This window comes from Sminthopsis crassicaudata, chromosome 2, assembly GCF_048593235.1.
Source record: "Sminthopsis crassicaudata isolate SCR6 chromosome 2, ASM4859323v1, whole genome shotgun sequence".
NCBI classification, from domain to species: domain Eukaryota; kingdom Metazoa; phylum Chordata; class Mammalia; order Dasyuromorphia; family Dasyuridae; genus Sminthopsis; species Sminthopsis crassicaudata.
Window position 1 is genome coordinate 184001254 of NC_133618.1, and position 12879 is coordinate 184014132.

At 31.5% G+C, this 12879-nt stretch overlaps 1 protein-coding gene across 1 annotated transcript in view; it reads left to right on the forward strand.

Annotated features, from left to right (window-relative positions):
• The window catches only part of CSMD1 (CUB and Sushi multiple domains 1), a 2669009-nt gene that overhangs the window by 2103884 nt on the left and 552246 nt on the right, over positions 1-12879 (forward strand). Inside the window, 1 exon segment of the mRNA XM_074287957.1 lies at positions 12416-12532. Coding sequence (XP_074144058.1) covers positions 12416-12532 — 117 coding nt within the window.

Sequence of the window (12879 nt, forward strand, 5' to 3'; positions counted from 1 at the left end):
GTCATGAATGCCCCATTAGTTAAGGCAAGAGTGTATAGAGGACATTTTCAGCCAAAACACCTATAAGTAGTACTAGATATCTTCTGTGGTTTTTTTTGTTTGTTTGTTTGTTTTCTAGCTTTTAAATTCCATGAAGATAAACAACCACTTGATGAGAATTTTGGAAGAAAAGTATCTACTTAGAGATACGTTTAACTAGATCATAGGATTAGCAACCTAAAGCTGAAAGGAATAAACCTCAGATGTTATCTAATCTGGAGGTATCAAATTCATTTCCTTCTGACAGGTGCAGACTGCAAAATTCCTCTGAGGCCTGAACAAAAAAGTTAATTAATAATTTTTAAGACAATATGTGGATTGTAGTTATTGATTTTTATTTGAGTTTGATACTATTAGTCCAATTCATCCCTAAAAAATTTAAAATGACTGGTCCAAATTTTAAAAAAGGTAGCAAGTGGAACAATATGCATTCTAACCCAAATTTTACAGACTTCAGATTCAGAACCCTTTCTACTATATCAAAGACATCCAATGAATAATTATTAAGGGCTTTACAATTCTCCAATTTTTATTTATTTTATTTTATTTTATTATTATTATTATTATTTTTTTTTTTTTTTTTTTTTTTTTTTTTTTTTTTTTTTTTTTGCTGAGGCAATTAGGGTTAAGTGACTGCTCAGGGTCATACAACTAGGAAGTATTAAGTGTCTGAGATTAGAGTTGAACTCAAGTCCTCCTGATTTCAGGGCTGGTGCTCTATCCACTGTACCACCTAGCTAGCTGGCCCAATTCTCACAGTTTTTAATGCATTGATGAGGAAAACATAATTTTTCTTTCCTTAGAGAATTGAAATCTAGGGATAGGGATGATTCCATGACTAAAACGGAAGGATTTAACCTATCCATACTTTGTATATGCAAATAATAAGAGCTTCTGTTAGGATTGCTTATGTTTTCTCCTCTCTTCTTATACAATCTATCAAATACCAAACTCAGTCTAAGCTGGAGTTTCTCTAATTGGGTAGCATTTAACCAGAGTGATTGATTAGTCTAAATCTCCCAATATTACAATATAGTGGATAATATAACTTTACTATCTGTGTTTGTGTAAAAAAATAATCTGATATTCATTAGTAAATAAGCTAAAATAAACTTTCATAGAAATCTTTTTGTGTATTCAATTTGAGGACAAGATGACTGAGGAGTGAATAAAATTACCTTGTTGATCTTAAGGTGAGCTGCCTTTAGATAGAGATGAGCCCCATATTTCATGCAAATATACGTTATTGTGAGATTTCTTTTAAGAGGTCAAGGAACCCTACTTGTAACAATTAGAAAAATTAATAATAATTATGAGACACATTGAGATTTTTACATAGCTGTTATTAAGGGCATCCAAAATAAAACACAAAATCTTCATCCTAGAAGTTAAAGCCCTGCCTAATATGGCTCTCAACTAATTTTGCATCCATAATTAATATCTTTTTTCTTTTATACATTCTTCATTCCTTTTGATATGGCCTGTTAAATGATTCCCATAATTTGAGATCATCTATTTTTTGCTTCTGTGCTATTGTTTAGTGGTCCTTCATGTATGAAATGCAATCCCTTCTTATCTCTACTTTGTGGAATCAAATGAAAAAAAATCTATATATACATATATGAATATGGCTACATATTCATATATCTAAATGATTTATTTTACAAAGCTCAAAGAACTATATAAAAATGTGAGTTGTCATATAATCATAATTATTATTAGAAGACCCAGTTTCATTCAAAATACAACTCTTAAGTATTGACACTATTCTCAAAAATACATTTCCATTTGCTTTTACTTATGTATGTTTTAAATCCTTAGAATTTCATTTAATTTTTTTGTCCCTGTACATGTAGCAATAGGCAAAGTGGGTATGTTATGCACAGTAGATCCTAAATAAAATTTTGTTAAATTGAATCGATACTGGATTTGGGAAGCCAGAGAATCCATAATCATATATTCCTTGGCCTTTTTTCTTTTTCCTTTGTTACTATCTGAAATTTCATTCTTGTAAATATGTGAACCACTTTCTCAAAAAGAGCCTTCTGTTACACATTGAATCTGTTCTACCTCATTAGGAAATCTTTAAGTGAGGGAAAGTTTTTAGCAAACCTGATTTTTACAATGGTTAGGGATTTTGTATGAATTCAGAATCTATAATATGAAGCAGCTAGGTGGCATACTGCATAGTGTGCTGAGTTTAGAGTCAGAAAGAATCATCTTTCTAAGTTGAAATCAAATCTTAGAAATGTACTAGTTACTTGACCTTCAGCAAGTCATTAAATGCTGTTTGCTTCCATTTCCTTATCTGTAAATAAGCTAGAGAAGGAAATGGTAAACCACTCTAATATCTTTACCAAAAAACCCCACAAAGACAATAGTCCGTGGGGTCACAAAGAGTCAAACATACTGAATGACTGAATAGGAAGAATCTACAATAGCTTCAGTTAGCCATCACTGGGTTACCTATGCTAGCTATGTCATCACTGCTTTATTTTGCACATAGTCCCTTGATACCAAGTGTACAACCATTTTGGCTGTAAGTGGATCATTGGCCTGCCTTGAAAAATCCATTGCTCTTTAGAGTGAAACAAAGTTATGAGAATTTATTCTACTATTTTATTTGGGAATACACAGATGACCTATGATTTTTTTCATTGCAAGGAAATTAAGTAATATAGGTTTTAATCAAGCCATGTCCTAGCATTAGGGAGTTGCCGGTGCATAGAGAGTAAGTGATTTGCCATTGTGCATAGCAAATAAGTCTCAGAGGTAGAAGTCAAGGTAGGTTTTCCTTATTCAGAACATAGAATTCCATCCTCTGGGCCCTGGTGTCTCTCATGATTTTTGTGCAGTGTTGAGGGGAAAATACCAAAACTGTATTAAAAAGTAATCAATAAATAAGGAAACAAATAAGTAGACAAGTCTACTGACCATATAGCACTGCCATCTTTAATGATTAATGATTAGGTTGGTCTATGAACAATTCAAGAATTGGGAAATGAGAATGATAGTGCAGAACTGTCTCTAGTTTTAAGTGTTGCAGAAGGGAAAGAAACCTTTGCAAGTATCTTTTCTTTTCAAATATACTTTTTTTTTCAACTGCCTAAATATCAGAATCTTCTCCAAATTGCTCTTAGTACACTGGCAAAAATTTCCAGATGCCCTTGGCTCTCCTTCTGATTTTCTCTATTCTATGTGCTTTGCTTCTCTGTGCTAAAGGCATCTTCTGAAGGAGAGTGAGAAGAGTCAAATGTTAGGAATAGAAAAGAGAAATTATAGCCTTAAGGATATCACAAAAGGTAACCGTTACTTGAAAAAATTTCCTAGAATAAACCAATTTGTGTTGGAAGAACTAAATTAAATTCAAATTATATACAGATATATGTGTGGCCCTCCTTTCTGAAATGTCCATAGGAAATGTCTTCACATAAACCACTTTTAATATATAGAATAGTGACCAAAAGTGTATTAGACTTTTCATTCCTTCCTAATAAATTGCATCCTTACTGTTTATTTCCCAACTAACTTAAGAAAATAAATACATAAACAAAACAAACAAACAAAAGAAACAGTCCTCTTTTTCTACCAATTATACCATTTTACTATAAAGAGAACTTGGTGTATTTCTGGAAAGGAAGGTGGGTCCCCATATAATGGGTATGTCTTCTTGTCTGAGTTTACATATTTGGAAATATGCATATTTCCAAATATATAATAATGGGAAAAGAAGTTAATCCCTCTGCATCAATTATAAGGACTCTTTACTGTCACATGGAAAGACTACACTAAATGATAACTATAACAATTTTCAAGTGCAACTTCTATAGTGTATGTGTGTATGTATGTATATGTGAGTACAAGTGTTTAACAGAATACCAAGTGGTTTAGAAATTAGTACATCAGGAATGGGTTAGGCATTCTATAAATAGAAGATGTGTTTTGAATAAAAGTTTTTGTCTAATTATGTCTCATTATTTAAAAAAGGTTCCAATCACATATCAACATGGCATGTTCCTTAAATATTAAATAGGAAGGAAGAAAGAAAGTTAAGGAGGAAGGGAAGAAGAGAGGGAGGGAAAGATGCAAGGCAAAGAGAAGGGAAGAAGATAAGTAGAGAAAAGCAATTATTAAGAATTTTCTATATGCCAAGTTCTTTCTTAAATGCTGGAGAAGATATAAATATCAAAACAAACACATTCTCTGCCCTCAAGAAGTTCACATTTTAATGCAAAAAAAGAGGAAGGAACATTTTAGTTCAGTTTTGGGGAGTATGAGTGGTGCTATTAGTAGATTAATATACTTTAGCCAAGAACAATGCCAGATCTCATGTGATCATTTTTCAAGAATCCAAAACTGAATGGATGAGAAACAGTAGTGAAGAATAACCTAGCAACCTCCTTGTGATTTTAGATGAGGTTGTAGATGAGGTAGAAAGAGAGAAGGGAAGAGAGTAAAATAAGATTAAGGCTTTTCCTAAAACAGTGTTCCAAGGGAAGCATTCACCAATTAGGAAAGCAAAACTCTTGAGCATAATCTCTAGCCTGGGCATTGAAGATGCTGCTGTGGAGATGTTTAGACAGAAAGGGGTAAATAAATATCATACTATATATGAGTGATGACATAAGTCAATTGAAATTTGAGTTACCTTAGTCAAATCACCACTGCCAAAAATAGCAGTATATCAGGCTGGAATCTCTCTTTCCCTTTTACTTTCATTTACCAGTTTTATAACATAGACATTTGCTCCTTCATGGTTCTCCTTTACAATATGTACACATTTTAATAAGTTTATTAATTAATAGCTTTCTTAAAAAAATCAATCTCAGGATTATCTAAAGTTGTGTCTCACTATGGATAAATCTACAGTTTGAGCGTCTGAGTGGGGAATAAATTCCATAATTTGCTAGTTGATGTTCTTCTCCATGATACTGTACTTCCAGAGTACCTTCCCTTGATTTATACTGATTCGCTGGTAGAGGATTTTAAGATTTAAACAAAAATTCAAACAAAAAATTCTACCTGTTTTCATAAATCTCATTCTAGCCAGATAAAAAGTTATTTGAGTATGATAGCTACTAATTTTGAATTTTATATTTATTTTGCTCATCCTAGAAGAAAATACATAGTTGCTAATATTGGAAGATAGACAAATTGCAAGTGATGATTCTGATGAGTGCTTAGGATCATAAAGGATATTTTGTGTTCTGATGAATTTTATGTGATTTTTTTGCTTTTGTTTGATATTTTGATTTGTTTTTAATCATATTTTGTTAACCTAGACTAGCTTAATAAGCTTTATTGAGGATAACTATATAATTTCATGCATGAATTTCCTGTCTTATTTAAATAGTACTTGTGATGGACCTGTATATGCTGATTACTAAATGCAAAGCACTATTGAAAAAAAATATGAAAATCTTCCAGATGGCATCTTTTTTCAGTGGCAGTTCATTTCTGTACACTCAAAAAGCAAATCTAAATGTATACACTCATTAAGTCATAGACTCTTGGACTTTTTTCTTAACTCTTCCCAAAATTAGAAAAGGATAAAATCTTAAGATTAGCTAGCACATATTCTTCATCTTATAGTTAAAGAAATTGAAGCTGACAGTGGTTAAATGCCTTTTCCAAAGTGTCATTATTAATGATCAGTATAACCAATATTAGAACCCAGGAATTGAAATCCTAATTCAATGTTCTTATATTCAATAAAATCAAGCCATATTAATAAACATTTATTAAACAGCATATAACTTCTAGGCATTGTGCTAAGCTCTACTAATACAAAAAAAAAAAAAAGTAAAACTAGCTCCTGCTCTCAAAAATCTTATGATCTAAAATTGAGATAATATGCAAACAACTATGTACAAATATATAGGATAAATTGGAGGTAAGCAAAAAAGAAAGGTCATTAGAATTAAGAAATGTTAGAAAGGCTTCTTACTGCATGTAGAATTTTAGTTAAGATTTGAAGGAAGACAAAGGTAGGGAGTAAAAATGACAAGTGTGAGAAAGAAAGCATTTTAAGCATATAGGACAATTAGTGAAAATGTAAAGAAGTAGGAATTATGTTTTTCTTTCTTTTTTTTCCTTTTTTGCAAAGTGACAGGTTTTTTTTGTTTTTTTTTTTTTTTGTTTTGTTTTTTGTTATTTTGGTCCATGTAAATCACTTTATCTTTCTCTTTTTTTATTGTAACTTTTTATTGATAGAATATATGCCTGGGTAATTTTTTACAACATTATTCCTTGCACTTACTTCTTTTCTGGCTTTTCCCTTCCCTCCATCCACCCCCTCCCCTAGATGGCAAGCACTCTTATACATGTTAAATATGTTATAGCATATCCTAGATACAATATATGTATGCAGAACCGAACAGTTCTCTTATTGCACAGGGAGAATTAGATTCAAAAGGTAAAAATAACTTGAGAAGAAAAACAAAAATACAAACAGTTTACTTTACACTCATTTCCCAGTGTTCCTTTTCTGGGTGTAGCTGATTCTGCCCATCATTGATCAATTTGTATTGATCTTTTCTTTGTCGAAGATATCCATTTCCATCAAAATACATCCTCATGCAGTATTGTTGAAGTGTATAATGATCTTCTGGTTCTGCTCATTTCACTTAGCCATCAATTCATATAAGTCTTTCCAAGCCTCTCGGTATTCATCCTGCTGGTCATTTCTTACAGAAAAATAATATTCCATGTACCACAATTTACCCAACCATTCTCCAATTGAGGGACATCCATTCATTTTCCAGTTTCTAGCCACTACAAAAAGGGCTCCCACAAACATTTTGGCACATACCCTTTCCCTTCTTTAGTATTTCCTTGGGATATAAGCCCAGTAGTAGCACTGCTGGGCCAAAGGGTATGCACAGTTCGATAACTTTTTGGGCATAACTCCAAATTGCTCTTCAGAACGGTTAGATTCATTCACAACTCCACCAACAATGCATCAGTGTCCCAGTTTTCCCGCATCCCCTCCAACATTCATCATTATTTTTTCCTGTCATCTTAGCCAATCTGACAGGTGTGTAGTGGTATCTCAGAGTTGTGTCAATTTGCATTTTTCTGATCAATAATGATTTGGAACACTCTTTCATATGAGTAGAAATAGTTTTAATTTCATCATCTGAAAATTGTCTGGTCATATCCTTTGACCATTTATCAATTGAAGAATGGCTTGGTTTCTTATAAATTAAAGTTAATTTTCTATATATTTTGGAAATGAGGCCTTTATCAGAATCTTTAACTGTAAAAATTTTTTCCCAGTTTGTTACTTCTCTTCTAATCTTGTTTGAATTAGTTTTGTTTGTACAAAGGCTTTTTAATTTGATGTAATCAAAATTTCTATTTTGTAATCAAAAATGATCTCTAGTTCTTCTTTGGTCACAAATTCCTTCCTCCTCCACAAGTCTGAGAGGTAGACTATCCTATGTTCCTCTAATTTATTTATGATCTCATTCTTTATACCTAAATCATGGACCCATTTTAATCTTATCTTGGTATATGGTGTTGTGTGGGTCCATGCCTAATTTCTGCCATACTAATTTCCAGTTTTCCCAGCAGTTTTTGTCAAATAATGAATTCTTATCCCAAAAGTTGGGCTCTTTGGTTTTGTCAAACACTAGATTGCTATAGTTATTGACTATTTTGTCTTGTGAATCTAACCTATTCCACTGATCAACTAATCTATTTCTTAGCCAATACCAAATGGTTTTGGTAACTGCTGCTTTATAATATAGTTCTAGATCAGGTATAGCTAGACCACCTTCATTTTATTTTTTTTTTCATTAATTCCCTTGCAATTCTCGACTTTTTGTTCTTCCATATGAATTTTGTTATTTTTTTCTAAGTCATTAAAACAGTTTCTTGGGAGTCTGATTGGTATGGCACTAAATAGATTAGTTTAGGGAGTATTGTCATCTTTATTATATTCTCTCAGCCTATCCAAGAGCACTTAATATTTTTCCAATGATTTAAATCTGACTTTATTTGTGTGGAAAGTGTTTTGTAATTTTGCTCATATAATTCCTGACTTTCCTTTGGTAGATAGATTCCCAAATATTTTATACTAATGACAATTAGGAGTTATGTTTTTCAAAGAACACCAAGGAGGTTAGTGAGATTGGATTATAAAGAACATGGGTGTGAGCAAGGTCTAAGAATGGGAAGATAGAAAGAACGTAGAGGATGTTATATTTGATCCTGATGGAATTAGGGAACAACTAGACTTTATTGAGGTTTGGGTTATATGAGAACTGGGCTTTAGGAAGATCATTTTAGTAGCTGAATGATGGATGAACTAAATTGAGGTAAGACTTGAGACAGCTAAATTAATAACTTATTTCAGTAATCCTGGGCTGATGTGATAAGGATTTGTAATAACTTAAGTGCAGTGTCAGAAGAAACAAAGATCTATATAATGGACATATTATAGAGGTAAAAATCCACAGACTTTTACAACTAATTAAATATGCATGATGAAAGACATTGAGGAGATAGCTAGATTGTGTGCCTAGATTAGTGGAAGAATAATGGTGTCCTCGACATAAGTAGGAAATTTGTGAAGGAGAGAAGAGGCACTTGGTGGGGGGGAGAATAATGAGTTCAGTTTGGGCATTTTGAGGTTAAGACTACAGTCTATATAGTTCTGGTTGTTTAGTAGATAATTGGAAAGGCAGGACTAGAGAGCTTGGGAGAGAATTTAAGACTATATAAACATGTTGAAAATTATCTGGATAGAAATGATTACTGAATCCATAGATTCAGTGAGCACCAAGTGAAATAGGCAGGAAGAAAAAAAAGAGTTTAGAAGAAAACCTTTGGAAATAACCAGCAATAGCAGACATAGTCTATATAAAGATCCAGCAAAAGAGACTGAGGTGAGACAGGTAAGGAAAAAACACAGGAGAAAGCATTATCATCAATCAAGAAATATTTCTTTTTTAAAAAATTTATTTTAACACATGCTTTATGAATCATATTGGGAGAGAAAAAATCAGAAAAAAAGAGAAAATACAAGGGAGATATAAATTAAAACAGAAAAAAGAAATGAACATAGCATGTGTTGATTTACGTATAGTCTCCATAGTTCTTTTTCTGGATGTAGATAGCATTTTCTGTTCAAAGGCTATTGGTATTGCTTTCAATCACTGAAGCACTGAGAAGAACCAAGTTTTTCATAGCTGATCAGCACACATTCTTGCTGTTATAGTATACAATGCATTCCTGTTTTTGCTTCTTTCCCTTAGCATCAGGTCATGTAAATCTTTCCATATCTTTCTATAATCAGTTTGGTTGTCATTTTTTATAGAACAATAATAGTCCATTACCTTCATATACTACAGCTTATTTAGCATTCCCCAATTGATTGGCATCTACTCATTTTCCAATTTTTTGTTACTTCAAAAGAGCTGCTACAAACATTTTTGCATATATGGGTGCTTTTCCTTCCTTTACTATGTGTAATGGTACTGCTGGGTCAAAGGGTTTGCACAGAATTATAGCCATTTGGGCATAATTCCAGATCGCTCTACAGAATGGTTGAATCATTTCACAACTGTTTCAACAATGCATTAGTTTCCCAGTTTTCCCACATCCTCTCCAACATTTATCATTTTCTTTTCCTATCATTTTAGCCAATCTGAGAGGTATGAGGTGCTATATCAGAGTTGTTTTAATTTGCATTTCTCTAATCAATAGTGATTTAGAGCATTTTTTCATATACCACATACGGCTTTCATTTTGTCATCTGAAAATTGTCTTTTCATATCCTTTGACCATGTATTAATTGGGGAATGATTTGTATTCTTAGAAATTTTACACAGTTCTTTATATACTTTAGAAATGGGACCTTTTTCAGAAACACTGGCTGCAAAAATGTTTTTCCACTTCTGTACTTCCCCTTTAATCTTGTTTCTGTTGATTTTGTTTGTGCAAAACATTTTTAATTTAATATATTCAAAGTTGTCCATTTTGTCTTTCATAATGTTCTCTAGTTTTTTGGTCATAAATTTCTCCCTTCTCTAAAGATCTGATAGATAAATTATCCCTTGGTCTCCTAATGTGTTTATAGTATCATCCTTTATGCCAAATCAAGTATCCATTTTTTACCTTATTTGGGGATAGGTTTTGAGATGTATGTCTGACCTATTATTTTTCAGTTTTCCCAGTAATTTTTGTCAAATAGTAAATTCTTATTGCAGAAGCTGGAGTATGGAGATTTATCATATACTAGATTATTATAAGCTATATTGTGTATGTGTAACTAATGTATTCCATTGATCAATCACTCTGTTTCTTAGCCAGTACCAAAGTGGTTTTGATGAATGCTGCTTTATAATATAGTTTTAGGTTTGTTACTGCTAGGCCAACATCCTTTCTATTTTTTTTCCATTAATTCCCTTGATATTCTTGACCTTTTGTTCTTACAGATCAATTTTGTTATTATTTTTTTCCAACTTCATAAAATAATGTTTTGGCAGTTTTATTTGGTATGGCACTGAACAAGTAAACCAATTTAGGTAGAATTATTATTCTAATTATATTTGTTCAGCCTAGCCATAAACAATTGATATTTTTCCAATTGTTTAGACTTTATTTGTGTGAGATGTGTTTTGTAGTTGTGTTCATATAGGTCTTGAGTTTGTCTTGGCAGGTAGGCCCCCCAGGTACTTTATTTTGTCTACAGTAATTTTAAATGTAATTTCTCTATCTCTTTCTGATGAGTTTTGTCAGTAATATGAAGAAATTCTAATGATTTGTGTGAATTTATTTTATGTCCTACAACTTTAGCTTTAGCAAAGCTGTGGTTTTTGGATGATTTTCTAGTATATCCTCTTTAAGTATATCCTCATATCATCTGCAAAGAGTCATAGGTTTATTTTCTTATTATCTATTTTAATTCCTTTGATTTCTTTTTCTTTTCTTATTGCTAAAGTCAACATTTGTAGTACAATGTTGAATGATGTGTTAATGGTCATCCTTTTTCCACTCCTGATCTTATTGTGAATGCATATAGTTTCTCTTTATTACAAATGATTCTTGCTGTTGGTTTTAAATAGATACTGCTTATTATTTTAAGGAAAGCTCCCTTTATCTCTATGCTCTATTTTCACTAGGAATGGGTGCTGAATTTTGTAATTTTGTCAAAGGTTTTTTTTTTTTTTTTTTTTTTTTGCTTCTCTTGAGATTATCATATGATTTCTGTTGGTTTTGTTATTGATATGGTCAATGGTGGCAATAATTTTCCTGATACTGAACCAGCCTTGCATTCCTGGCATAAATCCCACTTGATCATAGTATATTATCCTGATGATAAATTGCTGTAATCTCTTTACTAATATTTTATTTAAAATTTTTGCATTAATATTTATTAGTAAGATTTGTCTGTAATTTTCTTTTTTGGTTTGTTTTGGCTCTTCCCAGTTTAAGTATCAATGTTATATTTGTGTCACAGAAGGAATTTGGTAGGACTCCTTCTTTACATGTTTTTCCAAATAGTTTAGGAAGTATTGGAATTAATTTTTCTTTAAATGTTTGGTAGAATTCACTTGTGAATCCCTCTGACCTTGAAGATTTTTTCTTAGGGAATTCATTGATACCTTGATTAATTTCTTTTTCTAAAATGGAACTATTTAAGTAATTTTTTTTCCTCTTTTGTTAACCTTGGCAATTGATATTTTTTAAAATTTTCATCCATTTCAGTTAGATTGTCACATCTATATTGCATAGAGTTTGGCAAAATAGCTTCTAATTATCACTTTAATTTCTTTTTCAGGTTGTAAGTACATCCTTTTCATTTCTGATATTGATTTATTTTCTCTTTCCTTTTCCTGATCAAATGAAAGTTTATCTATTTTGTTGGTTTTTACATAAAACAAACTCTTAGTTTTTTTTATTATTTCAATAGTTTTCATAGTTTCTATTTTATTAATCTCTTCATTGTCTTCTAAAATTAGCCTTTTCATCAGCTCATATTTCACATGGAATATTTTATTATAGGTCACTCTTCTATTGCTAAGGGAGGACCATAGAAACCAGTTTCTCTAAAAATACAGCCTGACTAGTGTAATTTGCATAGATGTGTATAAATTTTAATTTTGGCTCAGGTTTACAGTGTTTTGTTTTTTTTTTTTTTTTTCTATTTGTGTCCTATATCTTGTGTAACTATTCAGAAATTCCTGAAGGAGTTGGTCTATTGTAAGAAGTCAACATAGGTAAAGTTGATTTATCCTCTTTTGACTATAATGTTATATTAGTTCACTATTTTTAATATTTAGCAAGCTGGAAAACATTCTTAAATCCTATATGCTGTAACTAGCTATCAAACTCAATTTAACTAACATTTTTATTTTCTTACATCCAGCTCTTTGTGGAGGCTACATTCATGGGAAGAGTGGAACTGTACTTTCACCAGGGTTTCCTGATTTCTATCCAAACTCTCTAAATTGTACTTGGACTATTGAAGTGTCTCATGGAAAAGGTAAAAAGAAAATAATGTGATGCAAATATGTTAACATAATCATACAAAATGAAAACATGCTGTGGGCAAAATGAAATAAAATGAAATAAAAACACTTGCTAATCTGTGAAATAAGAAGAAACTTAATTTAATTTCCTCTAATAAATATTTTACTCACTGCTAATGGTTTTGCTTTTGTAGTTAAACATTATTTGCCAAAACTTATAGATTTTATATATACATGCACACACATATATATACACATATATATACATATATATGTGAGAGAGAGACAGAGAAGAGACAGAGAGAGAGAGAGAGAGTATTCCTTAAACAATCAGTGTCTGAAGAAAGAGTAAATGTATTAT